This window comes from Rutilus rutilus, assembly GCF_951802725.1.
Source record: "Rutilus rutilus genome assembly, chromosome: 24".
NCBI lineage: Eukaryota > Metazoa > Chordata > Actinopteri > Cypriniformes > Leuciscidae > Rutilus > Rutilus rutilus.
Window position 1 is genome coordinate 15,846,428 of NC_140228.1, and position 25,190 is coordinate 15,871,617.

Below are 25,190 nucleotides of genomic sequence, written 5' to 3' on the forward strand. Positions count from 1 at the left end.
GTTTATTATTGACTAGTATATCTTTTATTTACAAATAGTTTATTTCTGCAAGACCATGTGCGAGTCCACAGTAACGTGGTATCCGGTTACCTGGTCCACCACCAGTCCATACTTATGAAAGCATGAAAGTGAGGAATACAGTATGTTTCTCGACCGAAGACGCGGTTGGAGTTGTCATTTGTAAATTCAAGGTAAATTCTATTAATTCAATCCCACCGCTCACATTTGATATTCGTGACTGACATTTGTTTCGATGATTGGATAGTCTAAAATAGTTGTTGATGTATTTAACATAGCACTGTCAACTGTATTGAAATAGCAGACTGTTTTGATTTCTTTGGCATTTTTACATGGCTTATGTAAATAGTTACATGATCGGAGCTGTTTAATTCCAGTTTACACATGTGAAAGATTATGTTTTTGCTCCATAAACATCATATGGGTGTGTGTGTGTGTGTGTGTGTATATATATAGGCTAGTCATGTGAAAAAGAAAAGACACCCTTTTGAATTCTATGGTTTTACATATCAGGACATACATTTTTTTATCTGGTCCTTGGCAGATCTTAAAATTAGGTAAACACAACCTCAGATGAACAACAACACATGTCATTACACCGTATCATTATTTATTTAACAAAAACTAGGCCAAAATGGAGAAGCCATGTGTGACACACTGCTTCCATAGGAATGAAGAGTGTAATCAAATGGCTTTGATTAACTGATCATCAGCAAATGTGATCAGAAGTTTTGCCAGTTTGCTGGTCTGAAGCATTCAGGTGTGTATTAAGATTAACACAATGCCAAGGAGTTAAGACATCAGCAATGATCTAGACAAGCAATTGTTGCCATCAAACTGGGAAGCGTTTTACAGCCATTTCCAAACAATTTGATGTCTATTATTGTACAGTAAGAAAGATTATTCACAAGTGGAAAACATTCAAGACAGTTGCCAATCTTCCCAGGAGTGGACGTCCCAGCATATTTACCCCAATGTCAGACCATCCAATGCTCAGAGAAATTGTGGAATACCCAAGAACTGAACCTCAGACTCTATAGACCTCAGTTAACATGTTAAATGGTAAAGTTCATGACAGTACAATTAGTAAAATTGACATGTTGGGAAGGGCTGCCAGGAGAAAACCTATTCTCTCTAAAAAGAACATGGCAGCATGGCTTAGGTTTGCAAAGTTGCATCTGAACAAACCTCAAGACTTATGGAACAATGTCCTTTGGACAGACGTGGAGTGGAGATGTCTGGCTATAATGCACAGCGCCACATTTGGCGCAAACCAAACACAGCATTTCAGCACAAACTCCTCATATCAACTGTCAAGCACTGTGGTGGAGGGGCGATGATTTGGGCTTGTTTTGCAGCCACAGGACCCCGGGCACCTTGCCGTCTTTGAGTCGACCATGAACTTCACTGTATACCAAAGTATTGTAAAGCCAAATGTGAGGCCATCTGTCCGACAGCTAAAGCTTGGCCGAAATTGGGTCATGCAATCGGACAATGATCACAAGCACACCAGCAAATCTACAACAGAAGGGCTGAAAAAGAAAATAATCAAGGTGTTGCCCTGGCCCAGTCAAAATCCAGACCTCAACCAGATTGAAATTCTGTGCCGGGAACTTCAGAGAGCTGTGCATAAACAAATGCCCGGAATCCTCAAAGAAATGAAGCAATGTTGTAAGGAAGAGCGGGTCAAAATTCCTCCAGAACGATGTGAGAGACTGACAAAGTCAAACAGAAAATGATTACTGCTGCTAAAAGTGTCTCTACAAGCAACTGGATCATTGGGTGTACTTAGCTTGTCACACATGGCTTCTCCATTTTGGCTTTATTTTTGTTAAATAAATAATGACACTGTGTAATATGTCATGTGTCATGTGTTGTTGTTCATTTGAGGTTGTATTTACCTAATTTTAAGATGTGCTAACACCAGGTGATTTTTAAAACCATAGAATTGGATCATATACAGTCTTTTGAGATGGTACCCTTTCAAAAGGTTCTAATATCTACCATTAGCTACTTGTATGCACACTTAAGGGGTAAATAAGGTACAAAGTGAACTTTTTGAAAGAGTACTACCCCAGTGACCGCTGTGTTTTCTCAACATGCAGAAATGATTTTCAACATCTTAACTCCTTTTGTCCAGCTATGATAATATGCCGTGTGAAGCTGCTGCTCGCTTCTTGATACTGTATGGATCTCAGCGCGGTCAGGCTCAGTCAATAGCTGAAGAGATCTGCGAACAAGCAGCTGAGTATGGATTAACAGCTGACATCAGCTGTTTGAGCAACCAGGACAAGGTGTGTTTCTTACCATTACTTTCATGGATATCAAATCTGGGACAGTCACATATCAGAACTGACTGATGCAACTTGTGCATTCCTATGCATCCCCAGTACAACGTGGACAGTGAAATCCGCCCAGTTGTTTTTGTGGTTTCCACAACCGGTGATGGTGATCCTCCAGACACTGCTCAGAAGTTTGTGAGAAAGATCAAGAATAAATCTCTGCCGCACGACCACCTCTCCCATCTGCGTTATGCACTGTTAGGTAAGATGGTCTTTCTGTTGTGCAAGCGTGAGCTCTACCCATCAGCACTTTTTTAATGCTGTTATATATGCAGCTCTAGGAGATACAAACTATGCAAATTTCTGCAACGGAGGCAAGACCATTGACAGCCTTCTGCAGCGACTTGGCGCTAAACATTTCTATGCCACTGGGCATGCAGATGACGGCACTGGGTAAGCATGAATGTTGAATAACAAAAGTTTAGATTTTCTGATATATTGCCTTGTCAAACTCTGGGACTCTTTTCTTTCCAGGCTTGAAGTAGTGGTGGATCCTTGGATTGAGGGACTCTGGGACGCTCTGAAAAAAACACTCTCCGGCATGTCTGCTTCAAATCAAACGGACGCTGCCCGTAGTGACTGTACACAGGACAATAATCATAAAAATGCATCCGGCCAGGAAAAAAACAAGTCAGATCTAGAAGTCGATCTTCATCTTTTGAAGCTGAGTGAAGTACACTCCCAAAATGAGAAAACTGTTACATCTGACAGCAGTGATGCAGAGACTCACTCTACCACGTTGGTTGCATCTCTGAAGCAATCTGCACCACCGTTGTCAGAGTCCGTTCTTAAAGTTCCTGCACTTCCCCCTTCATATCTTGAGGTTGTTTTGGAGCAGGCGTCAACTGAAGGGGTATGGACTTCATGGAAGATCAACATTTATAGAGTATAGAGATTAATCTTAAAAATACCATGGGTCTGGTCACTGGGGGGCCTTTTGAATAACTGTGTTGGACAATGGGGGGCATTTGAAAACCACTGTCTGTGATATAAAATATAATTTCTTTAACTGTGTCTATTATTGTGCTAATAAAAATCCTCCGTTCACAGGAGACAGTCCCATCTGGTAAAGACGGTTATCATGAAGTGTCCATTTCAAAAGCAGTTCAATTAACTCAAGATGATGCAGTGAAATCTTCCATCTTACTGGAGCTTGATATTTCGGTAAGTCCATATTCATTCATGTTTATTTAAGTAGGGATGCACCAATATTAAAATTCTGGCTGATATAAATGAGCTGATAATTATTTTAATACTAAACAAATTATTTGTATTTATATATAATTGTTTAGAATTATGACCGATAACAAAGAAATGTATAGAATACATTTAATACAGATAAATTAATAACTAATAATAAAATTCTATTCTAAATTGCCTAAATAATTTGCCTAAGTACGCTAAAAACTAAAATCAATCATTTTAAATGCCACAAGTGAATTTAGGCATCACAATATGTTATTCATTTTATTTTATTTTTTAAGAGAGATATATATACACACACACAGACACACACGCGCTCAAGACGTCCCATTTTACATTTAGATTACCCCTATATACCCCTATAACTGCAGTAATGCCTTTTTAAAAGTTTAGTTTAGAACGTAGGTTTCGGATCAGTCAAATAGTCATGTTTATGTTTTCCTCTGTTTTGGTCTCTAAGTAAATGTAAATGTTGTATCTCCAGGAGCAGGATGTTGCTTATCAGCCCGGAGACTCCTTTGATATTCTCTGTCCAAACAGAGCTAGTGAAGTTGAAGAGTTGCTGCTCAGACTGGACCTGCAAATGCAAAGGAATTGTGCCGTTCAAGTCAGCTTGCTTAAAAACAGCAGTAAGAAAGGTATTGCAGCCATTGTTGACACAATCAGTGATACCGGGAACATTTTCCTCGAACTGTGCAAGAGATAAAATAATGTATTCTGCCTACAATTCAGAGAACTAGATTAAGATTGAACAACTTGAAATGTTGAATAAATGCATAGCCAGTTTTAATTTATTTTACAGCAGCAAAGGTTCCACTTCACATCCCACAGAACAGCTCTTTGCAGTTTATTCTCACCTGGGGTTTGGAGATAAGGAGCATTCCAAAAAAAGTAATTTTGTGTTATTAACCTTATTTAATCTTATAGTTTCTGTGCTGTTGAAGTTCTAAACCTTTGATTTAGCACTAGCGCTTACTTTATACGCAACAGTGCTTTTGATGTTCTGGTGGGGATGATTTGATTGGCTTTCATGGGGCTGTTGTCTGAAGTTCCTGGACAGACCCTGTTATGCTGTTCTCTTGTGCTTTCAGGCGTTTGTGCGAGCGTTGGCGGACTTCACTCGGAGCGGTTCAGAGAAAAGAAGGCTTCTGGAACTGTGTAGCAAAGAAGGCTCAGCAGACTACAACAGCTTTATCAGGGACACCAACGTATGTGTGCTGGATCTCCTTCAGGCCTTCCCATCCTGCCTACCTCCACTCAGCCTCCTGTTCGGTCAGTAAACACATGTGATCTGCTTTGAATTTACTGGAATGGGGATGTTTTCTGCATTTCATACATTTCATATCAGCATATGCAGTTTGCTTGGTAAATGTGCTTGATGTTTGGAAGTGCTTCGGTACCACCAGATGGCAGTAAAACAACATCGGCTCAGAGGTCCAGCTTTGCTTTTTTGCTCTCCTTTTAAAGGCTAAATACTGTTCTTTAACTGCAAGTATAGCCTCTGAAAAAAATACATTTTAAACATGCAAAAGCTGTATTGAGAGTCTAACCAAAGCATATTAGGGCACACAAAGAGAATGATAAATTCATCAAATATAAATTAAAAACGAAGGCTGTCAATTAGGATAACTAATCATCTCATTAATTATATTCCAGGCCTTCAGTGCCATTTTAAGGGGAAAAAAATATTAATGTGTTATTACTGGGTTCAGCAATTTGAGTGGATGATGCTAGTTGCGAACAATGTGCTTGTCTATATAAAGACATAAGATTGCTCTTTAAAAACGATCTTTTGACTCAAACCATATCAAAAGTTTGGGGTCAAGTTTTTTTAAAAATGTTTTTGAAGTCTCTTATGCTAACCAAGGTTGTGTTTATTTGATAAGAATGCAGTAAAAACCGTACTATTGCAAAAATACTAATTTTCTATTTGAATCTATTTTAAAATGCAATTTATTCCTGTGATGGCCATTCCAGCCATTACTCCCAGTCTTCAGTGTCACAGGATCCTTCAGAATTCATTCTAATATGCTGATTTGCTGCTCAAGAAACATTTCTTATTATCATTTGTGCTGCTTAATATTTTTGTGGAAACCATGATACATTTTTTCAGGATTCTTTGAATAGAACGTTCAAAAGAACAGCATTTATTTGTAATATAAATCACAACATTATTAGTGTCTTTGCTGTTACTTTTGGTCAGTTTAATGCATCCTTTCCGAATAGAGTATTCATTTCTTTAAAAAAATTAAATAATTTGCTGTCCGCCTGGTAGTGTAAGTTTTGCACACTGTGCCGTGTAATTGAATTTGACAATACAAAGATGACATTTTGTTATAATAAACCTTATATAATTCTTCTAAAAATATTTGGTGGATCTATCATTTTTTTTGTTGTACAGTAAGTAAGCCTCTGCTGTGAAATGCAATAAAATTATCCATCAAGGTGAGAAATGTGCAGTCACCTTGATTTTGAGAAACAGCTAGTATAGCTGAAATTATTATTGCATAGCATGCTTTAGATATGGCGAACTGCAGGGTAATCATAATGCAGTGACCCTCACTGATTTATGCGGATGTGGCCATTGTTGCATTGGATGTGTGTACATGTAAAGTTTTAATCTGCACGAATATTACGGCGACTTTGGCAAATTAAGAATTAACATGGTCATTCTCCATGGCACAAATCGACAGAGATGCTGGTTCAGCAGCGTCTGACAGCACATTAATTTTATTTCTAAAATCACTCTGCACTGGTGTGTTCTTGATAGTAAGATCATTGTCATCAGTCAAACTGTTTCTCTCCTGGCTTTTTCAGGCTTTTTCCGACATTTAAAGTGCCGAGTTTTTCACCAAAACACCATGTGCCTTTTTGATGCATTTGTTTTGCACTGATGAGAGGCTGTAATTGCAACAGCTGCTCATTGTATTGAATGTTTGATTGTAATTAATTGATAATATTGAGGACCTTCGGCGTCCACATATGGTGTGCTTGAAATGAGCATTTTCAAATTGATTCATCATTTCAGCGAATTGGAGAAAATTGTATGTCAGTTGTTGACTGATGAAGGGGAATTTTAAACTCTTTTTTTGAGCAGAGAAACCACTACCTATGTGCTTTTAAAGGGATAGTTCACCCAAAAATTAATATGCTATCATCATTTACTCACCCTCATGTCATTCCAAACCTGTATGAATTTCTTTCTTCTGCAGAACACAAAATAAGATATTTAAAAAAATATGGGTAACAAAATCGTGGACGGAACCCCATTGACTTCCATAGTCTGGAAATAACTATGGAAGTCAATGTGGTTACCCATATTCTTCAAAATATCTTCTTTTGTGCAGAAGAAAGAAATGTATACAGGTTTGGAACAGCTTGAGGGTAAGTAAATGATTTTTGGGTAATCTATCCCTTTAACAAGGGACATTTTGTTAAATGTAAAAAAGCCTTTTGCAATAATGTAACTAATGGTATGAGGTCTTAACTTAGTAATGCACTTAACTTAATATTGTGTGAAACCAAATTCAAAAATAGTCATTTAAACACACAAACATTTGTATTATACATTTTGAACATTGTAATATTTTTGTAAGTGATTACAGTATGTTCTTCCTGCGACTGGTATTACTGCAAAATTTTAAAATGGAAAAACAAACCGAAAGGGACCAGAAGCTTCTCTGTATTGTAGAAACAATTTCTTATGTAGAATATGACAAGTTGCATTAAATACCCTCACAGCCTCTGCATTAAGAATAGGAGAACCCTCTTTATTAATGTGTCAATAACCAAGGGCGGGATTTCTTCTTTGGTTTGGGACTTTAAGGCACAACTAGGAAACTCTAATACAAGAGTTTTGACTGTGATATGCTTCCAGAGTCTTAAGTGAGTGTGTAATTCAGTTGTACTTTTTCTGTCTATATCATCCATCATCATTTGCATTTAAACCAGATTCAATTAAACCTGTATCATTTCACATGCATGCCCCTTTTTCCGCATGTTGAAGATTCTATCGTTGAATGGTAAATTGTGCCTGTTTTCTCTATGGGCCACTGGGCAGTTTTTGACAAAAAGGTGCAGAAATATCAGTTCATCCATATCTGTAATAGTGGTCAATGATATGGGCTATGCTGATATGACAGGGGTGCTGCTGATTATAACTAAAATAACTCTTATTCTATTTGAAAATATATAATTCTTTATGTAATTTATTCCTGTGATGGTAAAGCTGAATTTTCAGCATTATTACTCATTCTAAAATGCTGATTTGGTGCTCAAAAACAATTGTACTTATTATAAAAAATTTTTTTAGGATTCTTTGCTGAATATTAAGATACCTTATATGTTCAAAATCCATTGCCTGTTGGGAGATTTTGGAAACCAAATGAATGCAAAAAAATTCAAATTATTTACCTATTGTTGGCCTAGAATTATTAGCCTATATGATATTTTGGTTTACAAGTAGCTTTATTAGTATCTTTTAAAACAAATCTTCTTAACTTTTCAATTGATTATATGTACTGTACTTGCTTTTAACATCAAGATTGTCCTAAAAAGACCAACTAAAATAAACACTGTGTTGTGAATTGAGCTATTCTGAGAAATTGGCTCTCTATATATAAACTCAAAAGGCTTGGGTAACAGAGAGGGGATGCCCTAAAAGAGAAACTCAAGACACGGTCGAATAACCTCAAGGTCACAACGCCATCTCTATCTCTGATCTCTCCTCTGCTTTATTACAGAACACTTGCCAAAGCTTCAGCCCAGAGCCTATTCTGCTGCCAGGTAAGAGACCTTGTTTGAAACACCTGTTTTTTATATTTGGACACAAATTAAAGCAGAGACATATCCAGGTTTTAGGTCATTATTTCTGTCTCTATCCTCCTTTGATGTCGTGTGGTTTATTATAGACAGACATGAATTCAATGTGGCACTTACTCTTGCTTGATGATACTTTATTTGTTGTGATCAAAGTCAAACATTGGATGCAAAGGACATTCCTTTCAGAACCGCCTGCCACTTTCATTTGTTTTCTGCCCATCTCCTTTGGCTTGTAAGTGGTCGGGCATCTACACTAATGTCTCATGTTCAGTACGCTGATGCTGGTAGAATACACAGAAACATTAGGGCTATGAAATATTAAAGTCCGGTCAGCAGGGGTCCCCAGGGCCCGATACAGGCAGGCCATTAAGAGAGAGATAATGAGGTCCACCGACTTGCTCATGTCTGGGTTGTTTCTAGATTGTTAGCACTTAGTCTCTTATTTTCTGTCTCGTTCCTCAGCTCCAGCCTTCAGCACCCTGAGAAAGTTCATTTCGTGTTCAATGTTGTGAAGTTCCCTGCATGTCCCGAGCACCCAGCGAGGACGGGGTTGTGCACAGGCTGGCTGGTTGATCACGTCTCCTCAATCTTGCAGCCCCTTGGGACAGTACCTGCTTCAGAATGCCTAGGCACATCAGCCCTGCCGAAGGTTAGCACTGTAGGCATTACACATTAGCGAGCCCGTTCACCTCCAAATTAGCTTTTCACAGTCCCTGGGAGGATTTGGCTGAATTGGGTTGTTTGATTGAGGCAAAAGCTGGGCAGAAATAAGCTCTGGAGAAAGTGTACTAATCCTTGCAGCAGAATACAACAACAACATAAAAGCTTTTGGTTTAGATGCTTATCTACAAAATTTATGGAATTGGGTTTAAGGTTAAATAGATGTGTGGAGGATTACAGAATATAGGCAATCCCATCACCGCTTGGAATTGATTGGATCTAAATGTCACGTCCAGGTACATGTCAGACCTCGTCCAAGCAGCACCTTCCACTTACCATCCGACCCCTCTGTTCCTGTAGTGATGGTGGGCCCTGGGACAGGTGTGGCCCCCTTCATTGGATTTCTTCAACAAAGGTACATTTTGAAGGTTAATCACAAGGCCTTTTCCCACCCTTTTTTTCCTGACATATTTTAGTTTTGTAATAAACTAAACTAACTAATTTCCTGACATAATTGTATGTAGTAATAGCAGTGTGAAATGCTATGCAACATTTTTGTGTGAATTCCAAAATTCTGCTGATATCAGTAAGCTGGTAATCATGTTCATGTAATGGCTCATAACTTCACAATATTATAAATCTATACTACTTTGTTAAAAAATTTAAAACACACTAAATGCAAATGATTTAAATCTTAAAATAGGCAGAAAAAGTTACGACTGTTAGTGAGCATCCCGCAGCTGCTGAGGCGTTTAGATGGATATGTAAATATGTGCTTCCCGCTGTCCTCACATTAACCAAATAAACACACAACAAAAATGACAGCTGTGAGAAAACAGCAGTTGAGAAAGCATTTGATCATAGCGATGTGGATATGTTTGCATGATCTCTGTAATTCGGCACTCCTGTGAAGTAGGGATGCTCAGGATTTTTGCAGCCGATACAGACTACCGATTTCTTATCATCCGATCCCGATCATTCAAGCTTTACATAAGTGAGAGTAAGTTCTCTGTTGACTGTCATTGTTAACTTTTTTTGTTTATAATTTTTTTTAGATAAAAGTAATACCACAGATGTTGTCTTGCTTACAGTAATGTTGTAATTGTTTTAATTGAGAATTAAATAAGCACAACAAATGTTCATTTTACAATGAACATTTTAATAGGCCTTTAAAAACAGAGCTTCTGCAAAACGCTATCCATATACTTTAGCTTATTAAAGAGCCTACAAGACATTAAAACTGAACATACCCCTGTAATTGCAGGCTGTCAGTTGCAGGCTTAAAAATGCTGATTCATTCATGAATTAAACAAGGTGTTGAAATTAATTTAACTTTGAATGCCACTTCACAAGCCTCAATCGACGCTGAAGCTGACGTTTCACTTCGTAGAGATCAACGGCATAGATTTAATACATTGAACCCCTTAAATGTGAAAGATACTATGACAAAGATACTACTACTTCTGACAACTGATGGCAAACTGATTTTTTCACGAATGTATGACTTGACCTGAGGAAGGACAGACGCAGTTAATCACACACGCTCAGTTTCCCTGTCACTGTCTGCTCTTTGTGTGTGTCAGACGCCTCAGACATTTCTTTTCTTCTGTTTCTTTCAAATAAATGCTGCTATTTTCAACTTTCTATTCATAAAGATAAAATATTAAGCAAACTGTTTTCAACATTGATGATAATAAGAAATGTTTCTTGAGCACCAAAGCAGCATATTAGAATGATTTCTGAAGGATCATGTGACACTGAAGTAATGATGCTGAAAATTATATAATTTTATAATGTATTAAAATAGTGAACAGACTGAGTTTTCATTACATTAGGTCTTAGCATAATTAATTCAATTGTACACATTGTAAAGACACAAACATGGCTGTCAGTACAAAAATTATAGTCTTTATTTGAGGTAACTCTCCATGCTCCCTAGAGCAGTAAGTGTTAAAAAAAAAAAACATTTTTATCACACATCTTCAAAAAAAGAAACCAGGTTTTAAAAGAGGAAGGAAGTTTATTGATTCTCATGTGTAAAAGTAGCATAAAACACCTCTAGGGTGATTAGGATAAATCTAAAAGGATTGAAGGAGGAAGAGAAAGTGTAAATGTGCTATTGACCTGCTCTCCGTCACATTATCTGTGATGCCTAATAGTGTTTCTGAAGACCCTGGTGTTACAATGAAGAAGGACATAAATTCAGGATCTGGCTGTAAAGGTGTCTTGTGGAGGCCTGTCATCTCAGTGTGTGTGATTTATACTCTGTGCCAGGGGCCCATGAAGAGTGACACGCCAGGACTACATATGAATGAAGCCGTCTGCCCTGGTGCAGGGCCGGTCGGTGATGTGATGCCTGCTGTGTGTGTACACGAATAGTTTGTAAGTGACACGAGGGTCACAGGTAATCACAGGGGCTAGTGTCCGAGCCGAACGTGGTTGATGAATGTTTCAGATATGTCTGGGGGACGATGAGAGTGGGATGAGACATTAATGATGAATGACAAAAGTTGTCCTCAAACACCACATCACCTTTCAAAACGTCAAGGTCGAGGCAGTCATGCATTAGAGCATGTTTGGTTTGGCCCCAAGCCACAGATCAATGACAGATTCGCTTCTTTTAGTATTTAAGTTTAAAATAAAAAATAATATTCCTTTAATATTTTTGTGCATTTAGTGGATAATAAATTATTATTAGTTGTAGTAGTAGTATTTTCTCTCTTCTCTTCATACATAAATTAATATTATTTATAGTAGTAGTATTTTCTGTATAGTATTAATAAAAATAGCATTATTATTATTGTGTGTCTACTGGACAAAAGTGAAGCAAACTGCACAATACCATTTAAACTAATACAGCAAATTTAAATCTAATTATGATTTTGTGATACGTTTGAGTCAAGAATCATAACATATGCATCACAATGCATATCATCTTGTGAGGTAGTGGCCAAAATTAGCACATTACCTGCATATTAGGGAAGAATATTACCTAAAATAGAACCAAAATCACAGTTTCTCTGAACTGTCAACAGTAAGAAAAAGTTTAGTTCTATCACAGTTATTATTATGTAAAATGCCTGCTCAGTTGTAAGACAATGATATGACAGCAATTTACACATTTCTATTCTGAAATACAAAAACATATTCTTGGACGCAAGCATCTGCAAATGTGCAAGAATACAAGAGCGATTACTCATGGACGTGTGCTGTTGAACTGTTTCAATGCGGTTCTTAACTTGAGATTCTCCTAAATACAGCTACACTTGATGCCAGCCTTCAATTAAAGATAACGATCACCATTCTGTCAGCAGGACATTGTTTGTGTCACAAAGCTCGGCGTTTCCTCTTTAGGAGCAAACAGCATGGGATGCTTCGATTTTCCTCATCTGTAAATCAATGGCAGCAGGCAGACAGCCGGAAATGTATTGTGCTGTGGAGAAAGTGGGAGACTGGGCAAAATCTCACACAAGGACAAAGCCAATTCATCTGTTTGCAGGCTGCCATTGAGCTTTAGGCAGAAAGGATTTGACATCTACAGAATTAATTGAACAAAACTACAAGACTGCCTTCAAAACAAAAGCAAAAATTATAGGTGAAGTAGTTTCTGTGACAAGTGGAAGCTAGCAGAATTACAAAAATAAAGCACATTTGCTATATTACAACCTTGCAAATGCCTATTTTGCGTGTCACACCTCCCCCAACTCAAACATCACAAACACAACTCGGATGGTGCTTATGAAGGCATGTCTCAACAGGTAAAAGTAGGCTATGTTCGGTAAAAGGTCCAACATATTAGGAATACTTTTAGCTGTGAAAAGGTAGGTAATCAATAAAAATAGTCTAAAACCTAGAACTGTTATGTACTAAAACAGTACGAGTACTCTCCTCTTAAAGGAACACGCCGACTTTTTGGGACTTTAGCTTATTCACCGTATCCCCCAGAGTTAGATAAGTCCATACCTTTTTCATCTCCGTGCGTGCCGTAACTCTGTCTGACACACCCACCGCTAGCCTAGCTTAGCACAAAGACTGGAGGTAAATGGCTCCAGCTAGCATACTGCTCCCAATAAGTGACTAAATAACGCCAACATTTTCCTATTTACTTGTTGTGATTTGTATAGTCACAGCGTGTACAAATAACAAGGTCACATGAGACACAGCCATCTTCTAACCGTATACATACTGGGAACTATATTCTCAGAATGCGAAGCACTGCTACTTCTGTGGAGTGATTTACTCCAACTCTGCTCCTCACCACGGGGCTTCTCAGGTGCTGCGAGCAAATCACTCCGCCCAAGTAGCAGTGCTTCGCCAGACAGAGTTAGGGCACGCTCTGAGATGAAAAAGGTATGTATGGACTTATCTAACTCTGGGGGATACGGAGAATAAGCTAAAGTTCCAAAAAGTCGGCGTGTTCCTTTAAACTAATGAGGCCAGAGTTTCAGTGCGTTCAAGCAGCGCTACAATCACTCAAAAACCATGGTCCATCCCCCAATCCTCCTTCCTCTAGTGACGGCTGCCTTAAATACACATTTTCCTGCTTACTAATTGTAGCGTACCAAAATGCACAAGATGTTTAAGAACAAGAGTTAAAACAAGTCAATAAATACAATAAAAAGGACTGATATTTCCATAAATAGCTAAAATTAGCGCTCCCATACAGTTTGCACTATTTAAAGGTGCTGTATGTAACTTTTTTTATAAAATGAATCCTTTTTTTATTGCCCGTCTGTGAAGGGGTTGTAATCACACATTACAATGATCCACTTTTCGCGTTTTGCTATTACCTCTGAAGGCCAGTATTCCTATTTTTATGTGAAGTCTCCGGGTCGGATTTTCTGCGAAATCCACCGGATGTGACGTGCATGCGCGCTCCCGAGCCTCTCTGTTTTATATATACAGTCTATTGCGACGGCACTGCAGCTAACGACACGGAGTCTAATAACACCAAAAAACGACCTGCCTCCAGCACAACACAGACTCCAACACAAACTCCAAAAAAAAAGAAAAAAAAGAAGAAAAGTATCTGCTGAAGCTCGTCAGGCCAAACGTCAATCGGATCGACTCAGGACGAAAACACGAATCAACATTGGCAGAGCGTTTGAATTATGGAGAGACCTCCGCTTTGTTTTAGGTATAAAAACAGACCCTGAGTTGGCTTTCATCCTTTTGGACAGGTAAGCTAACAATACTTCAAAGCATGTAAAATATATTGTGATTTTGTGCTTTAGTTGGCTCAAGTTAGACATCATTAGTTCGCCAGCTAACGCCGACCATTTGCTAACGTTATCTGATCTGAAAGACTACAGTTGTAACTTTAATGCTTTTCACGAGCACGAGCGCTGTTGTTGCAATCTGAAACATCACCGCTAGAGGCCGCTGGATCCTACATACAGCACCTTTAAGGTGAAGACTTGAAGACTTACTATACATAATTATTGCTGTGGCACGATTAGCCAGCATATAGCACTATAGCAATTGGTTAGCAACACTCAGGCAACCATCCAGAACACTGTTGCAACTGCATAGCAACGTACTAAATTTCCTCACAACACTGTAGCATTTGGTTAGCAACACTCTGGCAACAACTCGGAACTCTGGCAACCACCCAAAACACCTTAGCAACCACATAGAAACATGACAACATACCAATGTCCTAGCAATCAGCCCAAACATTTGAGTTCACTTGCATGTTCTGTAGAAAAAGTAAAACTGTGGTTAAATGTCCTAAAGGGGCTTAAAATGCTTTTGCACATCCATTTCTTTGTTCGCACTTTGTGTGCCGTTCAAAGGTCAGAGAATCTTATTCTGCGTGACTACGATTAGCTCTGATATCACGTATGTCCCTTGCCTTCACAATGCAGTGCATAGTCTCAGAGGAAAGTGAGAAGGAGGATTTCATAGTATGATTTATAAAGGCGAATGTACAGAGTAGGCCACTGATTCACTTTCATTGTACATGTGAAAAGGTACCAGCTATTGCTTTAGCTCCCATTCTACCCAACTGCAGGCTGTCATTTTTTTAAGGGATGCGGATATGTCGTCCTCGATGTCGCAGTATAGTTGATTTGTATTCAGGAGGGGAGCTGGTCTGCATGGTGTTACAAAATGGAATCCAGGTTTTTCATATTGGTACCGGTCCCTCTGGGGCAGCATAAAGCTCCACTAAAGCTAGTTTATTGAAGCCCATTTCCAGATTGGATATTGAACTCCCAGATGCTAATGGCTCTACTGTGGACCCTCTATTTGTTCAAATGCCAAACTCAGTTGAGCCAAGCTTTGAGCAGGTGGGCGTGACCAAAAGAAGCATCCAAAACGTTAACCCTGTCTCACAAAATATCATTTCCTGCAGAGTGGGTCTGCAGGGAAATGTATGTGACAGGCTGTGTTTGGTTATGTTTATTATTTAAATTTCAAATCGAAAGAATGCATAAAGTGATTACTCTCAATGAAGAACATTTCCCATGTATTGTCCGTTTCATTTACCCTTTAATTAATGGCTGTAATTGTTTGTGTAACTTCATTTTAGTATTTTAGGAAATCTAGAAGGTAGAGAATTTATTTCAGAGGCTATATAAGGGGGTGCAGACAAACCATTTATAGCTAAATGAATGGGAGAAATCATTAATGCTCAGTTGGCAACTGTAGGAATTCAAGGGTCAGTTAACAGAGCCAGTTGCCTTTTTGGTAGTTTATTTGCTCTTGAATGTGTTTGTGAATATAATTTTTGCCAGATTATATTGCTGATTTTGTGTGGAAGCACATTCTTTTCTACATGATTTTGTGGAATAGCTGCAACAGTAAGGTATTGAGTCACAATTTAGAGAAAGTTGCAAATGTGAGGTAAAAAGTTAGTCTGGCTATCACCAGACCAAGCTCAAACTTTTAAGATTGAACATTGGTCTGGGGAGTCTGCTATGTATTTTCTACTGCACAAGAGGTGTGATCAACGGACATAGTTCAAATGACTCTGTATGCAATTGGATAGTCCTTCAACCAATCAGACCAACGATCCGGGTGACGCACTTAGCAGAGCAACGCGAAAACTCCTGGCAGGAAATGTGGAACCAAACGTGTTGATCAGAGGTTTGCAGAAGCAGCAATGGAATCAAGCAATTTTTGCAGGTTATGCAAAAAAAAAACATGAAAGTTAGTGGTATTTACTCCCACTCGAGCGATTTGTTAGCTAAAAAGAAGCCATTGAGCATCGTCGAGATGTTAAAAGGAATTGGACAGAGCCGTAACGGCTCTGGAATTGGATTGGATTAAACCCGCCAATAGCGCGCCAAGTGGATAAGCCAGCTTGTGATTGGTTCATGCAAATTTGTAAAGGAAGCAGCAGAGATAAAAGTACAGCTTTCCAGCCTGAGTTGCAGGGCGAAATCAAATCGCCGACAGATCAGGCTGGGTTTACCCAGTCTAGTATAAAGTCACAATTGTAAAAAAATAATCATGACTGAAGTATAAAGTCAGGATTTTGAGGAATAGTCACTACTGTGAAGTATAAAGTTACGATTTTGAGGTCTTAAAAGTCTTAAATGCGAGGTATAAAGTGTCTGTTGTGAGAAATGGTTGTAATTGTGAGGTATAAAATCACAATTAGGGCTGTCACTAACGATTATTTTGGTAATCGAGTAATCAGTCAATTATTATGACGATTATTCGTTAATATTTTTTGTGGTCATAAAAATAGACCCAAGCAAACAATAGCCTTTAAAATGACTTAAAATAATAACAATGAGGCAATAATAATTGGTTCAAATGAAGTATCAAAAGCAAGTTCTCATATGGTTTTATTGAACAACACTGTCAAAATACATAATGTAATATACATAATATAAATAATTAACTTATGTACATTACGTATTATCGCAAATGCCTGCAGAGGGTGCCAGTGCCTTTTGATTGTTGTTGTTGCACTTTACAGCTCAAATCCTTGTTTAATATTGGCCAAACATTTAATATTTGGCCACTTCTTGGTGGGTATAAATGCTACAGCCATTGTAATTTCTCGAAAAAGAATATGTGGACATCAAAACATGCAAAATCAGAGTGAGGCTTTAAACTTATTTTGAAATTGTGATGAATAGTTTGAATATTTAGAATCATTTTGATGTATTCTGTGTTGGCGTAGGTTTATAAATGATTTACCTTACAAATCTGATCAAATAGCACCCATATGGACATTATAAGCCAACCAAACTCTCAGCAGAGATGGAGTTTGAGACGGGCTCCACACGTAAATGATAACAGTTCATGTGGAGCAGCATTTACTGTGAATGAAGCCGCTCTGAGACACAAGTAACCTACACACACGTAAATAAATATAGTGCATATATATTTAATGAATCGCAGTCTTTGTTAATTCACAATAGCACTATGCTACATTTATGAAAAAAAAACAAAAAAAAAAAACATTGTGCAGCTTTAGAAAATGGTCTAATAATGCAGTTAATGGATTCTCATCCGTGGAATGCGCCACTTTTGGTATTTTTCCCATTAATCGGCACGGGTAAATTGCAATCGAGGATTTTTTATAAACGAGTACTTGCTTTTAATCAAGGAATCGTGACAGCCCTAATCGCAGTTGTGAGAAAGTCACAACTGCGAGGTATAAAATCACGATTTTGAGAGATGATCGCAGTTGTGAGGTATAGAGTCGTGATTTTAAATTTGCAATTGTAAGGCATAAAATCACAATTGTTAGAATTATGTGAGGTATAATTTGGTCTTTCAGCATTCAAGTAGAAGTACTTGTGTACTTGCCTACCAAGATGGCTGCCATCCAAGCACAACTGACTTGCTTCAAGGGACATGATTTATTTGCAGCTAATTTATAGGCATCATTTTGTTTATTGATGTTACACAACTTCTAAAACATCCATATACCTGGAGTATAAAAAGATGCATGTTTTATTTCATTAGCATCAGTCAGTAAACAAACCATTAGTATTCTATTGACTGCCCGTTCCTCAACATGCCACTTAATTAAATGTAGATGCATCACAATAACAACTGTCTGACAGCACGACTCAAAAGTGAGTGTTTTGCTTTGCTTGCCAGTTGTTCATTCCATGTGATGGGTCACTGAGGCAAGGACATGAAATGAAAAAGAACAGATTGTAGATGTTTGAAGAGAAGCTCTTGTTTTGTTTTCCTGTGGTCATCCCGTCCACACTGTGGCTCATTAGTAGTCTAATCGCAGTTAAACTGTACGTTCAGCAGATGGGGAGAGCTTAGTGTCTGAAACTCTGCTCACTGCAGTGTTTTGAGTGATATCAGCATGATGAAGGGCATCTCACCCTGAAAGTCCTTTGGGTGTTTCTACATTCCACTTCTTTTAATACCTCTGAAATTTTCAGACCTATTTCTGAATGCTTTATTTAGGTTGGCTGAGATGAGATGGCTAAAGGAGTAGACACTGGAGTTTGCTTCTGGCCTGTGTAATGCATCTCTAACAGATCTCTTCCTCTATTATCATGTTGGAGTAAAGATGCAGTGGAGTAGACAGCGTGCTGTTTTTTTTTTTCCAGGGCCGAAGACTGTTTAGATTGTGTTTGTGCGACGCCTTCTCTTTTATCTCTTTGGAGAAGTCTGTCAACCTTTAGCAGGTGCAGGGTACAGATAGTGCCTGGTACCTGTATGTCACCTTAGTGTAGGGAATTCTGGGAACACAGCCAGATCTTTTGGAGGACTTGCTCTTAAAGAACCCATCCAGATAAATATCAACGTCCTCTCTCTACAAAGAGTGACTTTGTGTTTTTGTGGTAACACAGCAGTTAAAAGAGTATTTAAACACCACATGCTACTTTATGGTTTCATCATCGTGAAACTATGAATTGGATCATTATAAAAAATAGTGTTCAGTCAGGTAAATTATCAACTAATTTTACCATTTTGAGATTATCAGCAGTATTTCATTGCCCTTCTTTCATTTCTAAAACACACGTCTGTGAATAATAAACATGTCAGGTTTTTTAGATGAACTTGAATAAATGTGGGTTTTTGCGATTATTAATTTGTTTTATATATATATTGGCATGATAGGATTGCCATGAGTTTAACATGAGTTCAAAAGAACACCATTTATTTGAAAAGATTGACATTCACATTTTGAACTCCCGCTGCTTTCTCAGATCGGCTTGGGTTGGATTAAAACTTCATGTTCCGATAAGTTTGGAAAATTCTGCACACAGTAAACATCAGAATATACCTTCTCCTGTCAATAAAAATTGCCAAATTTTTTAATCTTATTGCGGACACTCATTTTAGGTGGCGTTTGTTCAACTCATTGACCACAGTACATTGAAAGTAAACATAACCGGAAGTAAGTGAGTTGCTATTTCCAAATGGAAGTGCGCCACGAAGCTCAGTGCAAGTGGTCCATTGAGTCTGCACTCGGTATTATTAAACCTACAGAAAGGCTTCTATTGCGTTGTTATTTATTTTAGTACTGATTTGGTAAAGCTTAGGTCATTTTGGCCATTGGCCATCCAGCTCTATAGATATCATCAGCATGAAAAATAAATAGAGGCTATTCTATAATAGTGCTTCTGGTAGTTATAACACTTCATTTTATAGAGGCATTATATTCAATTCTGCAATACTGTTTTGACCTGACAGAGAGAAAGAACATGAGACGAACCAGGAAGCAACTTTCGGAGAGACGTGGCTCTTTTTTGGATGTCGCCACAAAGACAAGGACTTTCTTTTCAGGTGAGTGTATTCGCAAATTTCCAGAATAAACTTCAAAACAGCCTTAAAGGGACAGTTCACCCAAAAATTAAAATTCTGTCATTGATTACACACCCTCATGTCGTTCCAAACCCTTAAGACTTTAGTTTATCTTCGAAACACAAATGAAGATCTTTTGTCAAAGTGGTAGTTGCATAGCTGTTATCTGTGGGACAGAAAGCTCTCAGATTTCATCAGAAAGATCTTCATTTGTTTTCTGAAGATGAACGAAAGTCTTAAGTGTTTGAACGACATAAGGGTGAGTAATTACTGACAAGCAATTGTGTTTATTATTAGAGTGGTGTTCAAAAAATCTTAAACTACATTTTTCCCCAATTGCCAACTTATATTTTGTTAGTCAAAAATAGGCTAAGAAAAGTACATTTAATTTTAAGATATTCTCTAAAAAGCAGTATTTTCTGATGCAGTTTTGTTTCCCAGGTAAAGTTATTTTGTTTATGTATGTTTAGATATTTTTCACTGGAAAACAAGAAAAAAATTTTGATTTAGAAAATGAATTGCAGTCCAGACAGACACACACAACAATTCTTCCATCCTGCCCCCTTTGCAACCTGAGAGTATTTTTCACTCGATCTGCCAGCTTTACACAGGCTCTTGGCGTCTTGTCTCCTCTTGGTTGCTATCAGCCAGAGGCTCCTGTTGCACTGTCCTTGAGAGTAATGATTGGGAAAGCAATGAAATTAAAGTGCTCCCTCTGAGAGTATGGGCCATATGATACGAGACATTATATAAGATGATTGGGGTCTGGCTGTCCCATAGGCACACAGTCATAATTCATACGCAAGGTCCTGAGTAATGACATTGGTGCCTGGATTGGTGAGTATTAAGTGTGTGTTGTGACCGAGGGGCGGCACACAGCGGTGTATCCGTGCTTGGCTCTACTTGACACAAGAGCTAATAAAAACAAGATTCAAAGTCTAGGTCCTGACACACCATTTCAATCTATCTTTGCCTTCTCTGCTCCTGAACATCAAAGGATTGTTTAAAATGTCTTATTCACGTTTGTCCGCACTGTGGTTTCATTTATTATTTTTTCCTCCTCTGCATTGATTAAGCCAATCAATGAAATGAGTTTTGTGTTGTTCAGTGTAACACCCTCATTGTCTGCTATGCTTTAATGAGCAAAGTAGAAAGTGCCAGAGGCATTTGAGATGAGAAAGTGACTGAACCTGGCTTGCAAAACTCAGCACTCGCTGAAACACAAAAAGCAAACAGGCTGGCCATGAGGCAGTCGGCTAAAGAAAACAAGGCGTCTGCAATCAATTCTAATCAAACATGATACTTATATGAGTGTTAAAAGGGTGAAATCAGCTTCAATCATTGTTGTTGAAACAAAGAACACTTGTCTTAGCCCCTCCATCACCAATGAGTCTCTTTGTTTTTATGGATTTGGATTACATGAGGAGGGGTAGCGGGTGGCTTAGATTCTGGAAAAAGGACAAAGGATCACTCAAGTCTGTTTTAAAAAAACAAAGAAAAATATTCAATATCTGTGACCAGAAAGTCAGCTCGCCTGGACCAGTTTAGATGGATGTGGCTCCCAGATGGACCCCGTAAGAAATGCATATGCACTCAAAAACCTTGAAAAAAACAAAGCCATGAAGCATGTACAATAAAAATACCTGATTGTTAATTTCATAAATTAGATGGTGAATTCTTGGCTTTGCTTAGTTAACCTGCAGTAATCATATAGTTTGTATTATGTGGTTTTCTTACAGAATATATATAAATATATAGAATGATTTATATAAAAAACTTTCTATTCATCAAAGAATCCTGATTAAATGTATTGTGTGTATTACTGTTTCTACAAAAATATTAAGCAGCACAACTTAACTCACTGTGCTATTACTTTTTTAAGTCACTGAAGTCAAGATTTTCTTTAGAAGCTTTAAAAAAGATGTTCTTTTTCGTTCAGATCATTGGAAACTCTGTTTAAATGGTGATATTTAGAGTACGTGCCAATACTCAGGTTTTTGTGATCCATTTAAACACGGCTATTTTTCAGATGTGTGCTAACGCTTGCTTCATCCATCTGTTTAAATTTCACTCAGTCATCCTCCTTTTCTCTTTAGCTTTGGTGGAAATTGTTAGATACCTGAAAAGTTGTACAACATCTATTTTTTGCCTTTGTTCACCCAAAAATGTACATGAACATTCGAGATAACAGACAAGCAGAGCAATCAATTGGAAAAGTGGCTCAAACCTTGAGCTTGACCCTGTCCGTTAACTTCACATTTTGGTTGAAATAGCACCCAAACATTTATTCAGAGATGAAATAAAAGCTGTTACAGAAACGATTTACAACAGAAGCCTTGAGGTTTTATAAACTTTCTTGCCAGATGGATGAGGGAGATGAAAAGTTGAGTTTCAAATGCAACACACTAATGAGCTCCATTGTTGTTACTTAACCACTGCAAAATCTGAGAGAATCTAATTTGCCATTTGTACCATTTGCATGTTTTAATGCATAAGTTTAGCTTAACCACTGCAAAAACAACCACTGACTGATGAAATAACAGTGAAACATGGTTCTAAGCACATAACTGCTTTTTTTCCAGAGAGGAGTTGGAGAGATTTGTGCATAATGGAACCCTGAGCCATCTGATCGCGTGCTTCTCCAGAGATGAGCCCGATGCAGCGGGAACCGTTAACAGACCAACATATGTCCAGCATAACTTGCTTCTCCATGCTAAAAATGTTGCCAGCATCCTTCTTAAAGACAAAGGCTGTCTTTATGTCTGTGGGTGGGTACAAAATACCAGTGTTTACCATTTATTATTGTGGACTGCCACATTTTGTTCACCAGGAATGAAACGATATCTCACGATTTTACAGGGATGCTAAGAACATGGCAAAAGATGTGAATGACACACTACTGGAGATCATAGGAAATGAACTTCAACTCGATAAACTGGATGCTATGAAGATAGCAGCGGGACTTCGTGAGGAGAAGCGCTATCTACAGGACATCTGGAGCTAAGAAAGAACACATAGGTCAGTTTGATTGGGACACTTTTTCCTAGTCATCTCAATGGCAAAAAGTGTCCCAATCAACCTGAATTCACCCTAAAGTACACAAACAAATAGCATCTTATTCACAGAGAGATGGTGCAAGCTCCTTTTTGGCCGTTTTAATTCAAATATGCACCTCAGCTGCCATTGAGTGATAGCTGAACTCATTAACAAACTGCTTTTCAACTGCCTTAACTCTCAAGGCTTTTAGAGAATAATCTGAGGGTGCGGTGAAACGCTTAGATTAGATGGGTTTGGACAAAACGGTTTAACTGTGCCTTTTATGCAATTAATAAAGAGGAGCCCTGCATAACCGTTTCATTCTTTGAGGACAATTTGTGTTGGGTTTAGATACAGCTCAGGTAAAATATGCATAATGCATCAGACTCCGAAGACAGGAGGACGCTAGACATGAGAAACCAAAACATGACAGACTGGATGGGAAAACTGTCAGAAGCTGCCAAATCCAGGATCATCTGCAGCATTTCTGTATTTTCCATTTCCGACAGTTTTTTTTTTTTTTTTTTAAGATTAGAGAGTATAGCATCATCAATTTTCTTCCCAACAAACATTTTGCTATTTAGGTTTGAAATTCATCTCAGGTATCCACAGCATTTATACCAGTCCACAGAGTTGGGGAATATAATGTTGGCCAATATTTTTTCGAATCTGTCAGGGTAAGAAAACATGTTAATTGTCTATATCACAATATCTGTACTTACGTAGACCTAAATAAAATGCGTATAAAAAAAAAAAGTGATGGAGTATTTGGGTATTACCATCACCAACAAATCAAAATGGACAAATATTAATTTTTTTTACAGAATGTTGCAGTGTTTATTATAAATGATTTACCACTGCAAATGTTTTTTAATTTATTTATTTATGTCTATTGTAATTAATCAAAAACGATAACCTCCCCTCCCCCTCTAAATGACGTCTGTTCTCTTCATGACGTGTGTCTCGGTGGAAGGTGGGACTAAATATATTCCACAACTGACTACAAAGTGCCATTCAGATCTGCCTCCATTTAGGGGCCGTTTACACGACACCGTTTTCAACTAAAAACAGAAAACTTCTTATGCGGGTTTCAAAGTGCAAGTTTTTGAAAAAGATACCAACTACAACAACACGAATTTGTGAAAACAGTGACATCATGCATATTACATGTTCAGTGTATAGTAGTGTTTCTTTACAAAGTAACATCGCCAACTACTGGCCTGGCAGCAGAATACAGCTTTTTTAATCGTTTTCGTGGATCCATGTGAATGGGGAGCGTTTTGACAACATTGCTGTTTGTATATTTTATCAGTTTTCTTTCTGTATTCCCTAGTTTGGTGGCATTAATCATTCTTACGACCTTTCTTTACATGAGTCTTAGACCACTTTTGTCTCAAGTGTTATTGTGTAAAGGACTTAAGAGTTTTCGGTCTGTGTTGCTGATATAAACACTGATTGTGCAGGAGGACTCTTGAAGGCGATGATTCGCGTCAACACTCCGGAGGGTCAGCAGGCTAATGAGACCGTGTAATCATGGAAGAATAATTACAGAATTCATCACCTCATGAGGTTATGAAGTTATGAACACAACCCCTTTAGGATCGGTTGTGAATTTAGGGATCCAATGGACTATAAATGTCGTCTCAGAGCGGGAAGAGGGTTTCCGAGCTTTCAGACTGAACTGCGATGAGTTATGATGGCGCTGTGATTTGGGACGGTCATGAATTTATAAGTGTGGCACTTACAATTTAAAACAAGCACTTGAAATTTTATGGGAACAATGAAACTGCACTGAAGCAGTGAACGATGTTTTTCCACAGAAAAAAATACAAACAATTTATGGTAATCATCAGAGGCAGGCAGAGTACACAAATCAAGTACTTGAGTAAAAGTAGATGCCATAATAAAATATTACTCAAGTAAAAGTACTCATTTTCAGTTTTACTTGAGTAAAGATACAAAAGTACTTGATTTTTAATGTACCTAAGTATTAAGAGAAAAAGTACTGATAGATTTACCATGTGTATTAGTTATTTTAGCAAGCACTAGTCAATTGGTCAGAACTAATAAGATTAGTGCAGACATTTAATATGTATTGATCTGCAAATAAGCAAACGTTTTATTTGATTACTAAAACTTGGTACTATACAGTAGCAAAATATCAATTTAAGTTACTGATAATTCAAGTGTGCAAACAAGTGAAATAATATGATATATAGTATTTAAAAAAATTAGGAATTTTTTTAGCTAAATATGTGGCTACAAATACAATATAATGTGAAGACGTCACATGGGGCAAAAATTGATTAACATTTTAAGATGAACACTATGCCAACATAGCTTTATATCATGAAACTACTACAGCAGATGGGA

At 37.8% G+C, this 25,190-nt stretch overlaps 1 protein-coding gene across 2 annotated transcripts; it reads left to right on the top strand.

Annotated features, from left to right (window-relative positions):
• Positions 1-59: 59 nt before the first annotated feature.
• On the top strand, positions 60-23,678 carry mtrr (5-methyltetrahydrofolate-homocysteine methyltransferase reductase). Of its 2 annotated transcripts, none has more exons than XM_084399641.1 (15): positions 60-191; positions 2,159-2,312; positions 2,409-2,562; positions 2,636-2,753; positions 2,835-3,213; positions 3,411-3,524; positions 4,048-4,201; positions 4,366-4,454; positions 4,655-4,835; positions 8,306-8,348; positions 8,847-9,033; positions 9,341-9,459; positions 19,671-19,763; positions 22,364-22,549; positions 22,641-23,678. In XM_084399641.1, exons 2-15 carry the CDS (start codon positions 2,169-2,171, stop codon positions 22,783-22,785), a joined length of 2,106 nt encoding a protein of 701 aa, XP_084255767.1. In that variant the 5' UTR covers positions 60-191; positions 2,159-2,168; the 3' UTR covers positions 22,786-23,678. The 2 variants fall into 2 exon arrangements, with proteins under 2 accessions (XP_084255767.1, XP_084255768.1); XM_084399642.1 differs by having other exon boundaries at positions 81-191; positions 4,369-4,454; positions 22,641-23,562.
• The last annotated feature ends 1,512 nt before the right edge of the window (positions 23,679-25,190 follow it).